The following is a 22154-nucleotide window of genomic DNA, read 5'->3' as shown; positions in this document are numbered from 1 at the left end:
TATTTTAACAGTGAAGCTAACATTTTAAATGTGTCTCTATACTCCAACATTTTGGATTTCAGATTAAATGTTTCATATGAGGTGACAGTATATAATGTCACCTTTTATTTGAGGATATTTTAATACATATCTGTTTCACCATTTAGAAAAATAAAGCACTTTATGGATCTAGTCCCCCCATTTGAAGAAGTCACAAGTATTCTGACCAATTAACTTTCAGTGTATTAAAATAGTCAAAAATTGAGTATTTGGTCCGATATTCCTTGAACGCAATGACTTCATCCAGCTTGTGACTGAAACTCTGTAATGGTCTGGGTGAGGCTGGTGCAGAGGAGTCAGGTGCAGGACAGCAGAGATGAGTAACACAAGTAACTTTTCTCAAATATTCTACTAACATGTCGTAATACCGAGCCCACAATAACAGACCGAACAGACAGAAAACAAAGGGGAAAAAGAGGGTTAAATAATGAACATGTAATTGGGGAAATGAAACCAGCTGTGTAAAACAAAGACAAAACAAATGGAAAATGAAAGTGGATCTGAGATGGCTAGAAGACCGGTGACGTCGACCACCGAACGCCGCCCGAACAAGGAGAGGGACCGACCTCGTCGGAAGTCGTGACAAACTCGTTTGTTGCATTTACAGTTTGTTTTGGTTGTTTTGGGTTATTTTTGATCATTAAAACAATTGTGATTCATGACTAGAGTAATTTTCTGTCTGAGTAGATAACATCTTTCTAAGCACTACTAAACTAATCCTGATGATGACATGATGAGTGTGAGTGTGACAGTTACAGATGGTACAACATCACCATTACCAATAACAGAGGCTACAACAAAACATGCTAACCTGTCACCATTACCAATAACAGAGACTACAACAAAACATGCTAACCTCTCACCATTACCAATAACAGAGGCTACAACAAAACATGCTGACCTCTCACCATTACCAATAACAAAGGCTACAACAAACCATGCTAACCTCTCACCATTACCAATAACAGAGAATAAAACAAACAAAACATGCTAACCTCACCATTACCAATAACAGAGGCTACAACAAAACATGCTAACCTCACCATTACCAATAACAGAGGCTACAACAAAACATGTTAACCTCTCACCATTACCAATAACAGAGGCTACAACAAAACATGCTAACCTCTCACCATTACCAATAACAGAGACTACAACAAAACATGCTAACCTCTCACCATTACCAATAACAGAGGCTACAACAAAACATGCTAACCTCTCACCATTACCAATAACAGAGACTACAACAAAACATACTAACCTCTCACCATTACCAATAACAGAGGCTACAACAAAACATGCTAACCTCTCACCATTACCAATAACAGAATCTACAACAAAACATGCTAAACTCTCACCATTACCAATAACAGAGGCTACAAAAAAACATGCTAACCTCACCATTACCAATAACAGAGGCTACAACAAAACATGCTAACCTCTCACCATTACCAATAACAGAGGCTACAACAAAACATGCTAACCTCTCACCATTACCAATAACAGAGACTACAACAAAACATGCTAACCTCTCACCATTACCAATAACAGAGGCTACAACAAAACATGCTAACCTCTCACCATTACCAATAACAGAGACTACAACAAAACATACTAACCTCTCACCATTACCAATAACAGAGGCTACAACAAAACATGCTAACCTCTCACCATTACCAATAACAGAGGCTACAACAAAACATGTTAACCTCTCACCATTACCAATAACATAGGCTACAACAAAACATGCTAACCTCTCACCATTACCAATAACAGAGGCTACAACAAAACATGCTAACCTCTCACCATTACCAATAACAGAGACTACAACAAAACATGCTAACCTCTCACCATTACCAATAACAGAGGCTACAACAAAACATGCTAACCTCTCACCATTACCAATAACAGAGGCTACAACAAAACATGCTAACCTCTCAACATTACCAATAACAGAGGATACAACAAAACATGCTAACCTCTCAGCATTACCAATAACAGAGACTACAACAAAACATACTAACCTCTCACCATTAACGGGTGGGGTATGATGTTTGTACCTCTGTAACTTTGTCATTCATCATCATTCACCGATTAACTTCAACCGATCGCTACCTGCACCTGCCCGCCTGTCCAACATCACTACTCTGGACGGCTCTGACTTAGAATACGTGGACAACTACAAATACTTAGGTGTCTGGTTAGACTGTAAACTCTCCGTCCAGACTCACATCAAACATCTCCAATCCAAATTTAAATCTAGAATTGGGTTCCTATTTCGCAACAAAGCATCCTTCACTCATGCTGCCAAACATACCCTTGTAAAACTGACTAGCCTACCCACTGTCATTTACAAAATAGCCTCCAACACTCTACTCAGCAAATCGGATGCAGTCTATCATAGTGCAATCCGTTTTGTCACCAATGCCCCATATACTACCCACCATTGCGACCTGTACACTCTCGTTGGCTGGCCCTCGCTTCATACTCGTCGCCAAACCCACTGGCTCCATGTCATCTACAAGACCCTGCTAGGTAAAGTCCCCCCTTATCTCAGCTCGCTGGTCACCATAGCATCTCCCACCTGTAGCACACGCTCCAGCAGGTATATCTCTCTAGTCACCCCCAAAACCAATTCTTTCTTTGGCCGCCTCTCCTTCCAGTTCTCTGCTGCCAATGACTGGAACGAACTACAAAAATCTCTGAAACTGGAAACACTTATCTCCTCACTAGCTTTAAGCACCAACTGTCAGAGCAGCTCACAGATTACTGCACCTGTACATATCCCACCTATAATTGAAGACAAACAACTACCTCTTTCCCAACTGTATTTAATTAATTTATTTATTTTGCTCCTTTGCACCCCATTATTTTTATTTCTACTTTGCACATTCTACCATTGCAAATCTACCATTCCAGTGTTTTACTTGCTATATTGTATTTACTTTGCCACCATGGCCTTTTTTTTTGCCTTTACCTCCCTTCTCACCTCATTTGCTCACATCGTATATAGACTTGTTTCTACTGTATTATTGACTGTATGTTTGTTTTACTCCATGTGTAACTCTGTGTTGTTGTATCTGTCGAACTGCTTTGCTTTATCTTGGCCAGGTCGCAATTGTAAATGAGAACTTGTTCTCAACTTGCCTACCTGGTTAAATAAAGGTGAAATATATATTTTTTTTTAATTAATGATTCATTCCTGATTATTCATAATCTTAGTAGCATCCACATGAATTTAGAAGTGTTCAGAAACATCTTCTATTCTTACTGACAATACAAGTGAAGTGACTCCAAAATGACAGGACATTATTCACCATTCAGTTTCTATTAGGAAAACATCTAAAACACAACCAAGACAAACTGGAAATACATTCAACAAGTTAGTAGAATCACAAGCTTGATGTAATCACTGCAGGCATGGAATATGGGACCAAATACTAAATGTATGACAAAAATAATTTATCCAAAATATTATGACTTTTTCAAATGGGAGAACTAGATACATAAAGTGTTTTCATTTATAAACAGTAAAATATATATCTATGAAAATACCTTTAAATAAAAGGTGACATTCTGTACTGTCACTTAATGAGAAACATTATATCTCAAATCCAAAATGCTGGAGCAGAGCACCACATTTAAAACTGTACGCTTCACTGTCCAAACACATATGGTGTGGACTATGTGTGTCTGGTAAACACATGTGGATCTGGTGAACAGTTATCACTTGTTGACCAACTACAGGAATACTGACCTCAGAGTCTCCAGTTTACAGTGGGGATTCCCCAGTCCAGCAGAGAGCAGCTTCACTCCTGAATCCTTCAGGTCATTGTTACTCAGATCCAGCTCTCTCAGGTGTGAGGGGTTTGACTCCAGAGCTGAGACCAGAGAAGCACAGCCTTCCTCTGTGACCAGACAGCCTGACAGCCTGCAAAGAGTCTAATCATATTAAAATCACACTGCTATTCTCTGGTGGTGAAAATAGTGGCAGTATATTTTTTCAACATATGGAACCTTCCATATCTATTCGTAAATTAATGTATCATCATTAAAAATGACAAATGATCAAATCATTACCTGAGGATAGAAACATGTATAGTACAAATATTATAGTAGACTGACCAGACCAGTTTAAAAAGCAGTATCAGTCAGAAGACAGACAGTGAGGTATCAGATTTAGATTGTATTGAGTATACAGTCCACACCATATCTATTTAGACAGTGAGGTATCAGATTTAGATTCCACACCATATCTATTTAGTGAGGTATCAGATTTAGATTGTATTGACAGTCCACACCATATCTATTTAGACAGTGAGGTATCAGATTTAGATTGTATTGAGTATACAGTCCACACCATATCTATTTAGACAGTGAGGTATCAGATTTAGATTTTATTGAGTATACAGTCCACACCATATCTATTTTGACAGTGAAGCTAACATTTTAAATGTGGCTCTATACTCCAACATTTTGGATTTGAGATCAAATATTTCATATGAGGTGACAGTATATAATGTCACCTTTAATTTGAGGGTATTTTAATACATATCTGTTTCACTATTAAAAATGAAAACAATTTATGTTTCCAGTCACCCCATTAGAAGAAGTCTTAAGTATTCTGACCAATTCACTTATAGTGTATTAAAGTAGTCAAAAGTTTAGTATTTGGTCGTAAACTCGTTGGTTGCATTTGCAGATTGTTTTGGTTGTGTTTTGCCCAATAATAAAATGGTGGATGATGAGTGGAGTAACTTTTCTGTCTAAGAGAGTAGATAACATGTTTCTAAACAATAATAAATTAATCCTGATGATGTCATGATTAAGAAAAATCATGAAAGAATCATGAATAATAATGAGTGAGAAAGTTACAGAGGCTACAACAAAGCATGCTAACCTCTCACCATTACCAATAACAGAGGCTACAACAAAACATGCTAACCTCTCACCATTACCAATAACAGAGGCTACAACAAAACATGCTAACCTCTCACCATTACCAATAACAGAGGCTACAACAAAACTTGCTAACCTCTCACCATTACCAATAACAGAGGCTACAACAAAACATGCTAACCTCTCACCACTACCAATAACAGAGACTACAACAAAACATGCTAACCTCTCACCACTACCAATAACAGAGACTACAACAAAACATGGTAACCTCTCACCACTACCAATAACAGAGACTACAACAAAACATGGTAACCTCTCACCATTACCAATAACAGAGACAACAAAACATGCTAACCTCTCATCATTACCAATAACAGAGACAACAAAACATACTAGCCTCTCACCATTACCAATAACAGAGACTACAACAAAACATGCTAACCTCTCACCATTACCAATAACAGAGACTACAACAAAACATACTAACCTCTCACCATTACCAATAACAGAGGTTACAACAAAACATACTAACCTCTCACCATTACCAATAACAGAGGCTACAACAAAACATACTAATCTCTCACCATTACCAAGAACAGAGACTACAACAAAACATGCTAACCTCTCACCATTACCAATAACAGAGGCTACAACAAAACATGCTAACCTCTCACCACTACCAATAACAGAGGCTACAACAAAACATGCTAACCTCTCACCACTACCAATAACAGAGACTACAACAAAACATGGTAACCTCTCACCACTACCAATAACAGAGACTACAACAAAACATGCTAACCTCTCACCATTACCAATAACAGAGACAACAAAACATGCTAACCTCTCACCATTACCAATAACAGAGACAACAAAACATACTAGCCTCTCACCATTACCAATAACAGAGACTACAACAAAACATGCTAACCTCTCACCATTACCAATAACAGAGACTACAACAAAACATACTAACCTCTCACCATTACCAATAACAGAGGTTACAACAAAACATACTAACCTCTCACCATTACCAATAACAGAGACTACAACAAAACATACTAACCTCTCACCATTACCAATAACAGAGGCTACAACAAAACATGCTAACCTCTCACCATTACCAATAACAGAGGCTACAACAAAACATACTAACCTCTCACCATTACCAATAACAGAGGCTACAACAAAACATGCTAACCTCTCACCATTACCAATAACAGAGACTACAACAAAACATGCTAACCTCTCACCATTACCAATAACAGAGGCTACAACAAAACATGCTAACCTCTCACCATTACCATGATGTGTGTACCTCTGTAACTTTCTCATTCATCATCATTCCTGATTATTCATAATCATAGTAGCATCCACATGAATGTATAAGTGTTCAGAAACATCTTCTATTCTTACTGACAATACAAGTGAAGTGACTCCAAAATGACAGGACATTATTCACCATTTAGTTTCTATTAGGAAAAATATAATCTAAAACACAACCAAATTTAAACTATAAACCTCACTGTCCAAACACACATGGTGTGGACTATGAGTGCCTGGTAAACACATGTGGATCTGGTGAACAGTTATCACTTGTTGACCAACTACATGAATACTGACTTCAGAGTCTCCAGTTTACAGTGGGGATTCCCCAGTCCAGCAGAGAGCAGCTCCACTCCTGAATCCTTCAGGTCATTGTTACTCAGATCCAGCTCTCTCAGGGGTGAGGGGTTTGACTTCAGAGCTGAGACCAGAGAAGCACAGCCTTCCTCTGTGACTCCACAGCCTGACAACCTGCAAAGAGATCATCATGACTTCACAAACACACTGTTAATTTAACGATTAGTGTAGAAGGACAATGGTAGATGCATTTGGTTTATTCTCTCAAACAACATATAGATTCATCTTCCGTCTCCTTGAATTGTATGGTCATAATGCTATACTAATGTGAAAATCAATGCATTTATTCAATGTGCTTTTCAATATATTATATACATAGTATTACTGTTACGGATACAGTTATCCTGTGTGTGTGTGTATCCTGTGTGTGTTTCTTTTCTCTCCTTCTCCCCTCACAGGTGAAAACCATCACTCCCCAATCAGTCAACAATCAATCATCAATCAGAAGACACACCTCCTCCTACTTCCTATCCTATCACAGTTCCTTCCCCATGGTTTAAAAACCCCATCATTTGTTTGTTCTAGAGAGCAATCTCTAGCTCAAGCTCTAGCTCAATCTCTCTGTAAATGCCATGTCTGTAGGTCTCTGTGTTTCACTCTCGCTTTGTGTCTTAACCTCTCTTTTGTTTAAGCACCTCCATAGCACTTTGTCATCACCTGTGAGTATTGTTTTTGGGTTATGGTGTTTGTTTGTTTGCTGGTGGGAAAAGGGGAAACCAAGACAAGTCGCCCATGGGCATACACTACCCGTAGGTAAACTTTGTTAAATACACTAGTTAGAACTGGGCGGACCACCCACTGTAATTTTGGTTAGTTAGTTAGCTGTTGTTAAAGTAGGCTAGCCTAGCTTAGGGGTGTTTTGGATGCTTATTGTTTCTTTCCTTGGGTCCAGCTCAGCCCCTTTTCCTGCTCCCCCCATTACCGTGTGTTTATAAATAAACCTAGAGTTTGACGGTAGATTTCTGTTGTCGTGGTTATTTCGTGCACACTTTTACTTTGTCACAATAATAATTTGCATGAGGTATGTTACGGGTCTCATTACCATCCCCCCTAGACTGTCGGGCCAAAAGGGATTCGTAACAATAACACATTTTTACTCTAAACTGAACATTTCTTCCTGATGATTAGTTCTTAAATGTCATTTTATTTACTCACAGAACAGCTCTGGAGGCTTTGACCACTGGCAGCAGCCTCAGAAGACCTTCCTCTGATCTGGAGTATTTCTTCAGGTCAAACACATCCAGCTCCTTTTCTGAAGTCAGCAACACAAAGACCAGAGCTGACCACTGTGCAGGTGACAGGTTGGGTTCTGAGAGACTTCCTGAGCTCAGGAAGCTTTGGATCTCCTCCACTAGAGAATGGTCATTCAGTTCATTCAGACAGTGGAACAGATTGATGCTCCTCTCTGGAGAGGGATTCTCCCTGATCTTCTTCTTGATGTACTTGACTGTTTCTTCATGGCTCTGTGAGCTGCTTCTTGTCTTTGTCAGTAGACCTCGTAAGTGCTTCTCATTGGACTCCAGTGAGAGGCCCAGAAGGAAGCGGAGGAAAAGGTCCAGGTTTCCCGTCTCACTTTGTAAGGCTTTATCCACAGCACTCTTGTAGACAGTAACTTCAGACTCGTCTTTTGTTTGCAGTTTGTCCATTAGATTCTCATTGTTGTTGATGAAAGAGAGGAACACATATACAGCAGCCAGAAACTCCTGAATGCTCAGATGAACAAAGCAGTACACCTTGTCCTGGTACAGCCCACATTCCTCTTTAAAGAGCTGTGTGCACAATCCTGAGTACACTGAGGCTTCATTGACATCAATGCAAGCCTCTTTCAGTTCTTCTTCATAGAAAATCAGATTGCCCTTCACAAGCTGTTGAAAAGCCAGTTTTCCCAGTGACAGAATGCTCTCTTTATTCCTGTGTGGACCTGTCTCTTCTTTCCCAAGATACTTTTCATTCTTCTGTTTGGTATGAAACACCACAAGGTGTGTGTACATCTCAGTCAGAGTCTTGGGCATCTCTTCTCTCTTATGTTTCAGCATGTGTTCAAGGACTGTTGCAGAAATCCAACAGAAGACTGGAATGTGGCACATGATGTGGAGGCTCCTTGATGTCTTTATGTGTGAGATGATTCTGCTGGCCAGGTCCTCATCACTGAATCTCTTCCTGAAGTACTCCTCCTTCTGTGGGTCATTGAACCCTCGTACCTCTGTCACCTGGTCAACACACCCTGAAGGGATCTTATTGGCTGCTGCAGGTCGGGTAGTTATCCAGAGGAGAGCAGAGGGAAGCAGATTTCCCTTAATGAGATTTGTCAGCAGAACATCCACTGAGGTTGACTCTGTGACGTCCCAACAGATCTTGTTCTTCTGGAAGTCTAGGGGCAGTCGGCACTCATCCAGACCATCAAAGATGAACAGAACTTTGTACTTGTCGTAGTTGGAGATTCTTGATTCTTTGGTTTCCATTGAGAAGTGATTGAGAAGTTTAATGAAAGTGTGTTTGTCCCCTTTCATCAAATTCAGCTCCCGGAAAGGGAATGAAAACACAAATTGGACATCCTGATTTGCATTTCCTTCAGCCCAGTCCAGAATGAACTTCTGCACAGAGACTGTTTTTCCAATGCCAGCGACTCCCTTTGTCAGCACAGTTCTGATAGGTTTATCTTGTCCAGTTAAGGGTTTGAAGATGTCGTTACATTTGATTGCAGTCTCTGGTCTTGCTTGTTTCCTGGGTGTTGTCTCAATCTGTCTCAGCTCATGTTCATTATTGACCTCTCCTGTTCCACCCTCTGTGATGTAGAGCTCTGTGTAGATCTTATTGAGAAGTGTTGGGTTTCCTTGTTTAGCGATCCCCTCAAATACACATTGAAACTTCTTCTTTAGATTAGATTTGAGTTCACGTTGGCAAATCACAGCAAGCTCATCTGAATAAGAAATACCACAGAGGATATTAATATTACGTCTGTTTTAATGTCTACAGTATTGTAGGACTGTTATAAAGTTTTTTTTAATCAATAATGACTAATTATGTATACATTTCAATCAGGACTGACTCATCAGAATACTATTATGTTACTGTATAGATGTATGAATTTTCTTTTTAATCCTAGTACTGAATATAATGTGTGTAAATATAATCAAGAATTAGAACAATGACTGTCTGTTCCTTGGTAAAAACGAATGAACTTATCGTCAGACTGGGTAGAATGCTGATCTACACAGGAAGACCTTGGCTCGGTCATAAATTATCTAAAGTGGTGGGAGAACTATACTGTACTAGAACTATACAGTACTAGAACTATACTGTACTATAACTATACAGCCATTGTACCGGGTGGAGAAGAGACGGGACAGTTCGAAAACTAATGACGTCATTTTCAGTTTATAACCTGTTGTAAATAGTTTCATGTTCAGTTCTCTCGAGAATAAACACTACTGATTGGTTTTGAGACTGGTCTCTGTCCATTTTATGCAAATAAGAGTCTTACAAATTCTTAGGAGTGGACAGAGTGTTTAATTTAATTGGGTATTAAAACATATTAATTCCCGTAACAGATTTTAATTATGATAATTTATTCTCTTAGCTGACTGTATAAATGTGTAAATGTTGTCATAATGCATTACAAACATATTTATTGATGGTATTATTAATGTTGTCTCTCTCTCTAAATTAATCACCACAACACATCCCTGCTGCTACTTGATGAGGTCACTAGGTGTTGTGTTAAGGCTAGAGGTCGACCGATTAATCGGAATGGCCGATTAATTAGGGACGATTTCAAGTTTTCATAACAATCGGAAATCGGAATTTTTGGACACCGATTTTACAGTTTATTTTTGTACACCTTTATTTAACTAACTGGTCTAGGAACAGTACCAATGGTTAATTGGTCTAGGACACAGTGGTTAACTGGCCTAGGAACAGTGGTTAACTGGCATAGGAACAGTGGTTAACTGGCATAGGAACAGTGGTTAACTGGCCTAGGAACAGTGGGTTAACTGGTCTAGGAACAGTGGGTTAACTGGTCTAGGAACAGTGGGTTAACTGGTCTAGGAACAGTGGGTTAACTGGTCTAGGAACAGTGGTTAACTGGTCTAGGAACAGTGGGTTAACTGGTCTAGGAACAGTGGGTTAACTGGTCTAGGAACAGTGGGTTAACTGGTCTAGGAACAGTGGGTTAACTGGTCTAGGAACAGTGGGTTAACTGGTCTAGGAACAGTGGGTTAACTGGTCTAGGAACAGTGGGTTAACTGGTCTAGGAACAGTGGGTTAACTTAACTTAACTGGTCTAGGAACAGTGGGTTAACTGGTCTAGGAACAGTGGGTTAACTGGTCTAGGAACAGTGGGTTAACTGGTCTAGGAACAGTGGTTAACTGGTCTAGGAACAGTGGGTTAACTGGTCTAGGAACAGTGGGTTAACTGGTCTAGGAACAGTGGGGTTAAACAGTGGTTAACTGGTCTAGGAACAGTGGGTTAACTGGTCTAGGAACAGTGGGTTAACTGTTCTAGGAACAGTGGGTTAACTGGTCTAGGAACAGTGGGTTAACTGGTCTAGGAACAGTGGTTAACTGGTCTAGGAACAGTGGGTTAACTGGTCTAGCAACAGTGGGTTAACTGGCCTAGGAACAGTGGGTTAACTGGTCTAGGAAAGGTGGGTTAACTGGCCTAGGAACAGTGGGTTAACTGGTCTAGGAACAGTGGGTTAACTGGTCTAGGAACAGTGGGTTAACTGGTCTAGGAACAGTGGGTTAACTGGTCTAGGAACAGTGGGTTAACTGGCCTAGGAACAGTGGGTTAACTGGTCTAGGAACAGTGGGTTAACTGGCCTAGGAACAGTGGGTTAACTGGTCTAGGAACAGTGGGTTAACTGGTCTAGGAACAGTGGGTTAACTGGTCTAGGAACAGTGGGTTAACTGGTCTAGGAACAGTGGGTTAACTGGCCTAGGAACAGTGGGTTAACTGCCTCGTTCAGGGGCAGAATGACAGATTTTCCTAGTCAGCTCGGGGGATCCAATCTTGCAACCTCCAGGTTAACTAGTCCAAAGCAATAACGACCTGCCTGCCTCTCGTATTTAACTACACATGGTTGATGATATTACTAGATATTATCTAGCTTGTCCTGCTAGATAATATATATAATCTGACTGAGCATACAAGCATCAAGCATTGCGCTGTTTATGACTTCAAGCCAATCAACTCCCGAGATGAGGCTGGTGTAACCGAAGTGAAATGGCTAGCTAGTTAGCGCACGCTAATAGCGTTTCAAACGTAACTCGCTTTGAGCCTTGGAGTGGTTGTTTCCCTTGCTCTGCATGGGAAACGCTGCTTCGGGGTGGCTGTTGTCGTTGTGTTCCTGGTTCGAGCCCAGGGAGGAGCGAGGAGAGGGACGGAAGCTATACTGTTACACTGGCAATACTAAAGTGACTATAAGAACATCCAATAGTCAAAGGTTAATGAAATACAAATGGTATAGAGGGAAATAGTCCTATAATTCCTATAATAACTACAACCTAAAACTTCTTACCTGGGAATATTGAAGACTCATGTTAAAAGGAACCATCAGCTTTCATATGTTCTCATGTTCTGAGCAAGGACCTTAAACGTTAGCTTTCTTACAGGGCACATATTGCACTTTTACTTTCTTCTCCAACACTTTGTTTTTGCATTATTTGAACCAAATTGAACATGTTTCATTATTTGTTTCAGGCTAAATTGATTTTATTGATGTATTATATTGAGTTAAAATAAGTGTTCATTCAGTATTGTTGTAATTGTCATTATTACAAATAAATATAATGTGTTCATTCAGTTGTAATTGTCATTATTACAAACACATTTTTAAAAAATGTGCTTTTTTGGCTTTTTTGGTCGTCCAATAATCGGTATCGGTATCTGCGTTGAAAAATCATAATCGGTCGACCTCTAGTTAAGGCTGCTACAACTTGAGTCAGACAGATCTTACATTCCTCCAGTGTGTCAGCAAGCTCCTTCTGGTTCATTTTCCTCAGGATGTGCAGTGTGATCTTCAGAGCCCCCTCTCTGGCACTGCTCTCCTGCTGCTCATCTTCAGCATCCACCACTTCCTGCTTCTGACTCTCAAAGCCTTCTGGGAGTTCTGGACTAAGAATCCTCTTGAATATCTTCAGCTCGTTCTTCACAAATGTCATAATTTTCTCTTCAAGCATCTGGAATAAATTAAGTAAATGAGTTAAGCAAGAGAATAAAATGCTTTCTCATTAACACATTAATGAATGATTGACAGATCAACTTTACTTGAGGTAAACAAAAACAAATGTCCATAACAGGACCACATACACTGAATATGGAGTCCAGGTCTGTTTGATGACTCTGGGAAGACTGACCACTGAGAATCTCTGACTCTGATCTCTCCTGTTGGTTTCTGTGGACAAAACATGAGATTACATCTCCTCATCCAGGGAGTACACACACACACACACACACAAACTCACATACACACACACACACACACAGGGAGGGAGGGAATGTTGTGTTTGTTTAATTTTGTTTTAGGACTATGAAAATAGACAAAATGATTAGCCTATGGATTATGAAAACAACAACAATAAATGGGAAAATGGGAGAGGAGAAATGACTAGAGACAGTGTTGTTTAACTCACTGACCATGACACATGAGTTCTTCTTACCTTTGTTCAGTAGAAAAGTCTCCCTCTCTAAACACTATAGGAGGTTCCATAGACCAGTCATTCTTCATGGACACACAGCTGGGTACAGGGGAGGCTGGTCTCTCCTGCTTGATTGGACTTCAACACAACAGAGACAAACATTACATCTCTCATCTACTCTGAGCACAGATGGGGAAACAAGAGTTTCATTCCAAAAAGCTATTTATCCATTTTCAGAAATGTTCGTAAATTAGCTTTTATTGTTTAAAGAAGTTATGTTTAGGTTAAGTTATGTTTTTTTGCTAAATGAGGAGATGGCACGTGGGTACCAGCTTCTATAAACCAATGAGGAGATGGCACGTGGGTACCTGCTTCTATAAACCAAGGAGGAGATGGCACGTGGGTACCTGCTTCTATAAACCAATGAGGAGATGGCACGTGGGTACCTGCTTCTATAAACCAATGAGGAGGTGGCACGTGGGTACCTGCTTCTATATACCAATGAGGAGATGGCACGTGGGTACCTGCTTCTATAAACCAATGAGGAGATGGCACGTGGGTACCTGCTTCTATAAACCAATGAGGAGATGGCACGTGGGTACCTGCTTCTATAAACCAATGAGGAGATGGCACGTGGGTACCTGCTTCTATAAACCAATGAGGAGATGGCACGTGGGTACCTGCTTCTATAAACCAATGAGGAGATGGCACGTGGGTACCTGCTTCTATAAACCAATGAGGAGATGGCACGTGGGTACCTGCTTCTATAAAAACCAATGAGGAGATGGCACCTGCTTCTATAAACCAATGAGGATGGCACCCTGCTTCTATAAACCAATGAGGAGATGGCACGTGGGTACCTGCTTCTATAAACCAATGAGGAGATGGCACGTGGGTACCTGCTTCTATAAACCAATGAGGAGAGGGCACGTGGGTACCTGCTTCTATAAACCAATGAGGAGATGGCACGTGGGTACATGCTTCTATAAACCAATGAGGAGATGCAGCGCGAACTGCGTCACAAATAGAACTGACTTCTAGACGCTCGTTGACTCGAATAATGAGACTATAAGGAGAACCAGTACTGAGTCAATGTGCAGGGTACCAGGTAGTTGAGGTAATAATGATACTATAAGGAGTACCAGAACTGAGTCAATGTGCAGGGTACCAGGTAGTTGAGGTAATAATGAGACTATAATTGAGGTAATATGTACATGTAGGTAGGGGTAAAAGTGACTACGCAATCTGGATAGAGTTTACATCTCCACATCCAGGGAGCTCACACTCACACACACACACACACACACACAAACACACACACACACAGGGAGGGAATGTTGTGTTTGTTTAATATTGTTTTAGGACTATGAAAATGGACAAAAGGATTAGCATATGGATTATGAAAACAACAACAATAAATGGGAAAATGGGAGAAAGAAATGACTAGAGACAGTGTTGTTTAACTCACTGACCATGACCCATGAGTTCTTCTTACCTTTGTTCAGTAGAAAAGTCTCCCTCTCGAAAGAATATAGGAAGTTCCATAGACCGGTTACTCTTCATGGACACACAGCTGGGTACAGGGGAGGCTGGTCTCTCCTGCTTGATTGGTCTTCAACACAACAGAGACAAACATTACATCTCTCATCTACTCTGAGCTCAGATTCCAAAACGCTATATGTCACTTTTCAGAAATGTTCGTAAATGAGCTTTTATTGTTTATAGAAATTATGAATGAGATGTTTTTTTTCACCATCTAATCATTACATTTGTTCGTTCAATGACAGACGTGTATTTGTTCAATGTCTTTCACTTGATGTTTCATTTCAGAGAGAAAAATAATCATGTTTATTTTGCTAAATGCTATATATCCGCCTCACTCTCAGAGAAATCAGTAGTACTGCTAGGTTTTACACAGTAATAATATATATCTGCCTCACTCTCAGAGAAATCAGTAGTACTGCTAGGTTTTACACAGTAATAATATATATCTGCCTCACTCTCAGAGAAATCAGTAGTACTGCTAGGTTTTACACAGTAATAATATATATCTGCCTCACTCTCAGAGAAATCAGTAGTACTGCTAGGTTTTACACAGTAATAATATATATCTGTCTCACTCTCAGTGAAATCAGTAGTACTGCTAGGTTTTATACAGTAATAATATATATCTGCTTCACTCTCAGAGAAATCAGTAGTACTGCTAGGTTTTACACAGTAATAATATATATCTGCCTCACTCTCAGAGAAATCAGTAGTACTGCTAGGTTTTACACAGTAATACTATATATATATCTGCCTCACTCTCAGAGAAATCAGTAGTACTGCCAGATTTTACACAGTTTCATAAAGAACTGTACAAATGATACATTTGACAGTTGAGTAATAATGATAATGGAGATAATATGTACATGTAGGTAGGGGTATAAGTGGCTAGGCAATCAGGATAGAGATTACATCTCCTCATTCAGGGAGTTCAGATACAGACACACACACATACACACACACAGAGGGTATGTTGTGTTTGTTTAATATTGTTTTAGGACTATGAAAATGGACAAAAGGATTAGCATATTGATTATGAAAACAACAACAATAAATGGGAAAATGGGAGGAGAAATGACTAGAGACAGTGTTGTTTAACTCACTGACCAGGACCCATGAGTTCTTCTTACCTTTGTTCAGTAGAAAAGTCTCCCTCTCTAAACACCTCAGGTAGACCCATAGACTGGTTACTCTTCATGGACACACAGCTGGGAACAGGGGAGGCTGGTCTCTCCTGCTTGATTGGTCTTCAACACAACAGAGACAAACATTACATCTCTCATCTATTCTGAGCTCAGATGGGGAAACATAAGAAGAGTTTCATTCCAAAAAGCTATACATCCATTTTCAGAAATGTTCGTAAATTAGCTTTTATTGTTAAAAGAAGTTATGTTTATGTTAAGTTATGTTCATATTTTTTTGCTAAATGAGGAGATGGCACGTGGGTACCTGCTTCTATAAACCAATGAGGAGATGGCACGTGGGTACCTGCTTCTATAAACCAATGAGGAGATGGCACGTGGGTACCTGCTTCTATAAACCAATGAGAACTTGCAGCGCGAACTTTACTCACAATACCTGCTATTGAGGCGCCCTGAAAATAATATTCAAAAGTTCGGTCCTTGGACACAGAGGGATTAAACACTAAAGTTACCGTCCATTTAGTGAAGAGAGGAGAACCGGACAGAGGTAGCCAGCATCCGTCACCGGGATTTAACAGGTGGAAGAAACAACCGGGGAGCTCCATCGGTCCACAAGAAATGCAGACAGCCGGTGATGATGTAGTGGTAGCTATGGTAACTAGGATGCTGCTGGTAGTGTAGCTAGCTAGCTTACCGAGCTGTACCGACTAGCTAGGATAACTAGGATGCTGCTGGTAGAGTAGCTAGCTAACTTACCGAGCTGTAACGATTAGCTAGCAGGTCGTTCGTCTGTCCCTCCTCTCGATGATGATGATGAATCCGGTGAACCACAAAACGAAACAAGGATAGAGAGTGAAAAGGATCTGGCTACACTCATACTGTCCCTGACCGTAAAGAAAAAAGCCAATTGAACAATAAACTTCGGTGTCTCAACACTGTAACAAACTCCGTCATTATGCCCCAAGATCACCTCAGTCCACTCTGCGCGTAACCGGACAATATGCTTGGCGCCACACCGAACGGGGAGGCGGACAGTTCTGTACGGGGACGCGGAAAGTTCTGTACGGGGACGCGGACAGTTCTGTACGGGGACGCGGACAGTTCTGTACGGGGACGTGGACAGTTCTGGACGGGGACGAGGACAGTTCTGGACGGGGACGTGGACAGTTCTGGACGGGGACGAGGACAGTTCTGGACGGGGATGCGGACAGTTCTGTAACGGGACGCGGGCAGTTCTGTACGGGGAAGCGGACAGTTCTGGTCGGGGACGAGGACAGTTCTGGACGGGGACGTGGACAGTTCTGTACGGGGACGCGGACAGTTCTGTACGGGGACATGAGCAGTGCAACACAATCAACTGAACCCAGTCTTTACAGTGGGTTACATTAGTAATATTAATTTTTTATTATAATGTAAAACAAACATTCTACGTTTTTTTTAAAACAATATGTTGAGATCTGGGTCCATATGGCCAAAGTGTCTCAGAGGAGAAAATTGGTCGTATAAGTGCTGAGAATAAAGACATTTTACACTTATGGGTATAAATTAAAGCTATTTATGAAGTCTCTAGTCCCACCTAGTCAGCAGATATTTAGGACACCTGGTGAGCTGTCCTAAGTAGTTAAGAGTTAACAGCAGGTGTCTTGATAATACTATAGAATAATGCAGTGAGTCAGTGGTCCGTGCGCCACATGTAATTGCTTTGTAGTAGTTAAAAATAATGTTTGATATATATTATATTAGGCAATAGTTAAGAGTAGGCAAAGTTGTCGTGTCATGTGAAAATTCTATCAAATGTCTTACATTGCAACGAGTACAGTCAGGGTGCCCTGGAACCCCTGCAGTACCTCCACAGACACCGGATTGAGAACTCCTGCAGTACCTCCACAGACCCTGGATTGAGAACACCTGCAGTACCTCCCCAGACCCTGGATTGAGAACACCTGCAGTACCTCCCCAGACCCCGGATTGAGAACCCCTGCAGTACCTCCACAGACCCCGGATTGAGAAACCCTCCAGTACCTCCACAGACCCCGGATTGAGAACCCCTGCAGTACCTCCACAGACCCCGGATTGAGAACACCTGCAGTACCTCCCCAGACCCCGGATTGAGAACCCCTGCAGTACCTCCACAGACCCCGGATTGAGAACCCCTGCAGTACCACTGCCGACCCCGGATTGAGAACCCCTGCAGTACCTCCACAGACCCCGGATTGAGAACCCCTGCAGTACCTCCACAGACCCCGGATTGAGAACCCCTGCAGTACCTCCACAGAGCCCGGATTGAGAACCCCTGCAGTACCTCCACAGACACCGGATTGAGAACCCCTGCAGTACCTCCACAGACCCCGGATTGAGAACCCCTGCAGTACCTCCACAGACCCCGGATTGAGAACCCCTGCAGTACCTCCACAGACACCGGATTGAGAACCCCTGCAGTACCTCAACAGACCCCGGATTGAGAACCCCTGCAGTACCTCCACAGACCCCGGATTGAGAACCCCTGCAGTACCTCAACAGACCCCGCATTGAGAACCCCTGCAGTACCTCCACAGACCCCGGATTGAGAACCCCTGCAGTACCTCAACAGACCCCGCATTGAGAACCCCTGCAGTACCTCCACAGACCCCGGATTGAGAACCCCTGCAGTACCTCCCCAGACCCCGCATTGAGAACCCCTGCAGTACCTCAACAGACCCCGCATTGAGAACCCCTGCAGTACCTCCCCAGACCACGCATTGAGAACCCCTGCGGTACCTCCACAGACCACGGATTGAGAACCCTATATATATATATATATATATATATTTTAGTTAAAAATATGAGAACAGTAATATTGAAGGTACCCATAGCAACCATTTCTGATAAAAAAAATTAAAAAATGTGAACATTTTGGACATTTAGGAAATAAACTCATAATAATGATATCAAAAATTGTCATCTCACCTCTCAGCTTTGGTGTCATGTTCCCCAGAGAGACTCATTTTAGAGGCAGGGCCCCCCTCCTCTCTCTCCCCAGAGAGACTCATTTTAGACCACCGACCCCTAAACAGAGATCCAAAATGTTGTTTGTGGTTAACACAGTAATTATTTAATGTCAAATGTTATCATTTATTAATTTTCTCTTATAAAACATTTACTAACAGACACAGAAACAATCAGATGATTTAATGCATCACATGAAAACGTAGTTGTGACATTTCATCTCCATGGTAACTGTCTGTAATAATAATAAGTCACTGTTTGTTAAGGTAGTTATAGACAGTACAGCAACAATAATAATAATAATAATAAGTCACTGTTTGTTAAGGTAGTTATAGACAGTACAGCAACAATAATAATAATAATAATAATAATAATAATAATAAGTCACTGTTTGTTAAGGTAGTTATAGACAGTACAGCAACAATAATAATTTAATAAGTCACTGTTTGTTAAGGTAGTTATAGACAGTACAGCAACAATAATAATAATAATAATAATAAGTCACTGTTTGTTAAGGTAGTTATAGACAGTACATAATAATAATAATAATAATAATAATAATAATAATAAGTCACTGTTTGTTAAGGTAGTTCTAGACAGTACAGAAACACAAGGCCATGTCTCACAATTATTTGGATTAATCAAAAACAGGCTATTTATTGTCTTTCAATCTGTTATTTTATAAATGTATCTGAGAATGTAGACAGAAGGGCTAAAACGGACATGATTGATTTGAGGGGGAAATCATTGATCCATTCAGAAAGGTTTCATATGTAAAGTAGGCTAGTAGTGGATTGTTAGTGATATGTTATATTATGTAAAGTAGACTAGGTTATAATGTATAGTAGTGGGTTGTTAGTGATATGTAGATGTTATATTATGTAAAGTAGACTAGGATATAATGTATAGTAGTGGGTTGTTAGTGATATGTAGATGTTATATTATGTAAAGTAGACTAGGTTATAATTTAGTAGTAAGTGATATGTTATATTATGTAAAGTAGACTAGGTTATAATGTATAGTAGTGGGTTGTTAGTGATATGTTATATTATGTAAAGTAGACTAGGTTATAATGTATAGTAGTGGGTTGTTAGTGATATGTAGATGTTATATTATGTAAAGTAGACTAGGTTATAATGTATAGTAGTGGGTTGTTAGTGATATGTTATATTATGTAAAGTAGACTAGGTTATAATGTATAGTAGTGGGTTGTTAGTGATATTTAGATGTTATATTATGTAAAGTAGACTAGGTTATAATGTATAGTAGTGGGTTGTTAGTGATATGCAGATGTTATATTATGTAAAGTAGACTAGGTTATAATGTATAGTAGTGGGTTGTTAATGATATGTAGATGTTATATTATGTAATAGACTAGGTTATAATGTATAGTAGTGGGTTGTTAGTGATATGTAGATGTTATATTATGTAAAGTAGACTAGGTTATAATGTATAGTAGTGGATTGTTAGTGATATGTTATATTATGTAAAGTAGACTAGGTTATAATGTATAGTAGTGGGTTGTTAATGATATGTAGATGTTATATTATGTAGAGTAGACTAGGTTATAATGTATAGTAGTGGGTTGTTAGTGATATGTAGATGTTATATTATGTAAAGTAGACTAGGTTATAATGTATAGTAGTGGGTTGTTAGTGATATGTAGATGTTATATTATGTAAAGTAGACTAGGTTATAATGTATAGTTGTGGGTTGTTAGTGATATGTAGATGTTATATTATGTAAAGTAGACTAGGTTATAATGTATAGTAGTGGGTTGTTAGTGATATGTAGATGTTATATTATGAAAAGTAGACTAGGTTATAATGTATAGTAGTGGGTTGTTAGTGATATGTATATATTATGTAAAGTAGATAGGTTATAATGTATAGTAGTGGGTTGTTAGTGATATGTTATATTATGTAAAGTAGACTAGGTTATAATGTATAGTAGTGGGTTGTTAGTGATATGTTATATTATGTAAAGTAGACTAGGTTATAATGTATAGTAGTGGGTTGTTAGTGATATGTAGATGTTATATTATGTAAAGTAGACTAGGTTATAATGTATAGTAGTGGGTTGTTAGTGATATGTTATATTATGTAAAGTAGACTAGGTTATAATGTATAGTAGTGGGTTGTTAGTGATATGTTATATTATGTAAAGTAGACTAGGTTATAATGTATAGTAGTGGGTTGTTAGTGATATGTAGATGTTATATTATGTAAAGTAGACTAGGTTATAATGTATAGTAGTGGGTTGTTAGTGATATGTTATATTATGTAAAGTAGACTAGGTTATAATGTATAGTAGTGGGTTGTTAGTGATATGTAGATGTTATATTATGTAAAGTAGACTAGGTTATAATGTATAGTAGTGGGTTGTTAGTGATATGTTATATTATGTAAAGTAGACTAGGTTATAATGTATAGTAGTGGGTTGGTAGTGATATGTTATATTATGTAAAGTAGACTAGGTTATAATGTATAGTAGTGGGTTGTAGTGATATGTAGATGTTATATTATGTAAAGTAGACTAGGTTATAATGTATAGTAGTGGGTTGGTAGTGATATGTAGATGTTATATTATGTAAAGTAGACTAGGTTATAATGTATAGTAGTGGGTTGTTAGTGATATTTAGATGTTATATTATGTAAAGTAGACTAGGTTATAATGTATAGTAGTGGGTTGTTAGTGATATGCAGATGTTATATTATGTAAAGTAGACTAGGTTATAATGTATAGTAGTGGGTTGTTAGTGATATGTAGATGTTATATTATGTAAAGTAGACTAGGTTATAATGTATAGTAGTGGGTTGTTAGTGATATGTAGATGTTATATTATGTAAAGTAGACTAGGTTATAATGTATAGTAGTGGATTGTTAGTGATATGTTATATTATGTAAAGTAGACTAGGTTATAATGTATAGTAGTGGGTTGTTAGTGATATGTAGATGTTATATTATGTAAAGTAGACTAGGTTATAATGTATAGTAGTGGGTTGTTAGTGATATGTAGATGTTATATTATGTAAAGTAGACTAGGTTATAATGTATAGTAGTGGGTTGTTAGTGATATGTAGATGTTATATTATGTAAAGTAGACTAGGTTATAATGTATAGTAGTGGGTTGTTAGTGATATGTAGATGTTATATTATGTAAAGTAGACTAGGTTATAATGTATAGTAGTGGGTTGTTAGTGATATGTAGATGTT

The 22154-nt window shown here is 39.3% G+C and overlaps 1 protein-coding gene across 1 annotated transcript in view; it reads right to left on the bottom strand.

The window, feature by feature from the left end:
* Positions 1 to 18994, bottom strand: part of LOC135559576 (NACHT, LRR and PYD domains-containing protein 12-like) — a gene marked incomplete at its 3' end in the record, with an annotated part of 43176 nt that extends 24182 nt beyond the window's left edge. Inside the window, exons 1-9 of the mRNA XM_065016063.1 lie at positions 18900 to 18994; positions 15942 to 16058; positions 14762 to 14878; positions 13288 to 13404; positions 12938 to 13022; positions 12585 to 12807; positions 7780 to 9544; positions 6565 to 6738; positions 3797 to 3970 (exon numbers count right to left, since the gene is read on the bottom strand). Coding sequence (XP_064872135.1) covers positions 3797 to 3970; positions 6565 to 6738; positions 7780 to 9544; positions 12585 to 12807; positions 12938 to 13022; positions 13288 to 13404; positions 14762 to 14878; positions 15942 to 16058; positions 18900 to 18982 — 2855 coding nt within the window. The remainder of the gene's footprint in view (positions 1 to 3796; positions 3971 to 6564; positions 6739 to 7779; positions 9545 to 12584; positions 12808 to 12937; positions 13023 to 13287; positions 13405 to 14761; positions 14879 to 15941; positions 16059 to 18899) is intronic.
* Positions 18995 to 22154: the final 3160 nt, after the last annotated feature.

This window comes from Oncorhynchus nerka, unplaced genomic scaffold (genome assembly GCF_034236695.1).
Source record: "Oncorhynchus nerka isolate Pitt River unplaced genomic scaffold, Oner_Uvic_2.0 unplaced_scaffold_1158, whole genome shotgun sequence".
In the NCBI taxonomy this organism is placed as follows: domain Eukaryota; kingdom Metazoa; phylum Chordata; class Actinopteri; order Salmoniformes; family Salmonidae; genus Oncorhynchus; species Oncorhynchus nerka.
This window is presented reverse-complemented; position numbering and strand designations above follow the sequence as displayed.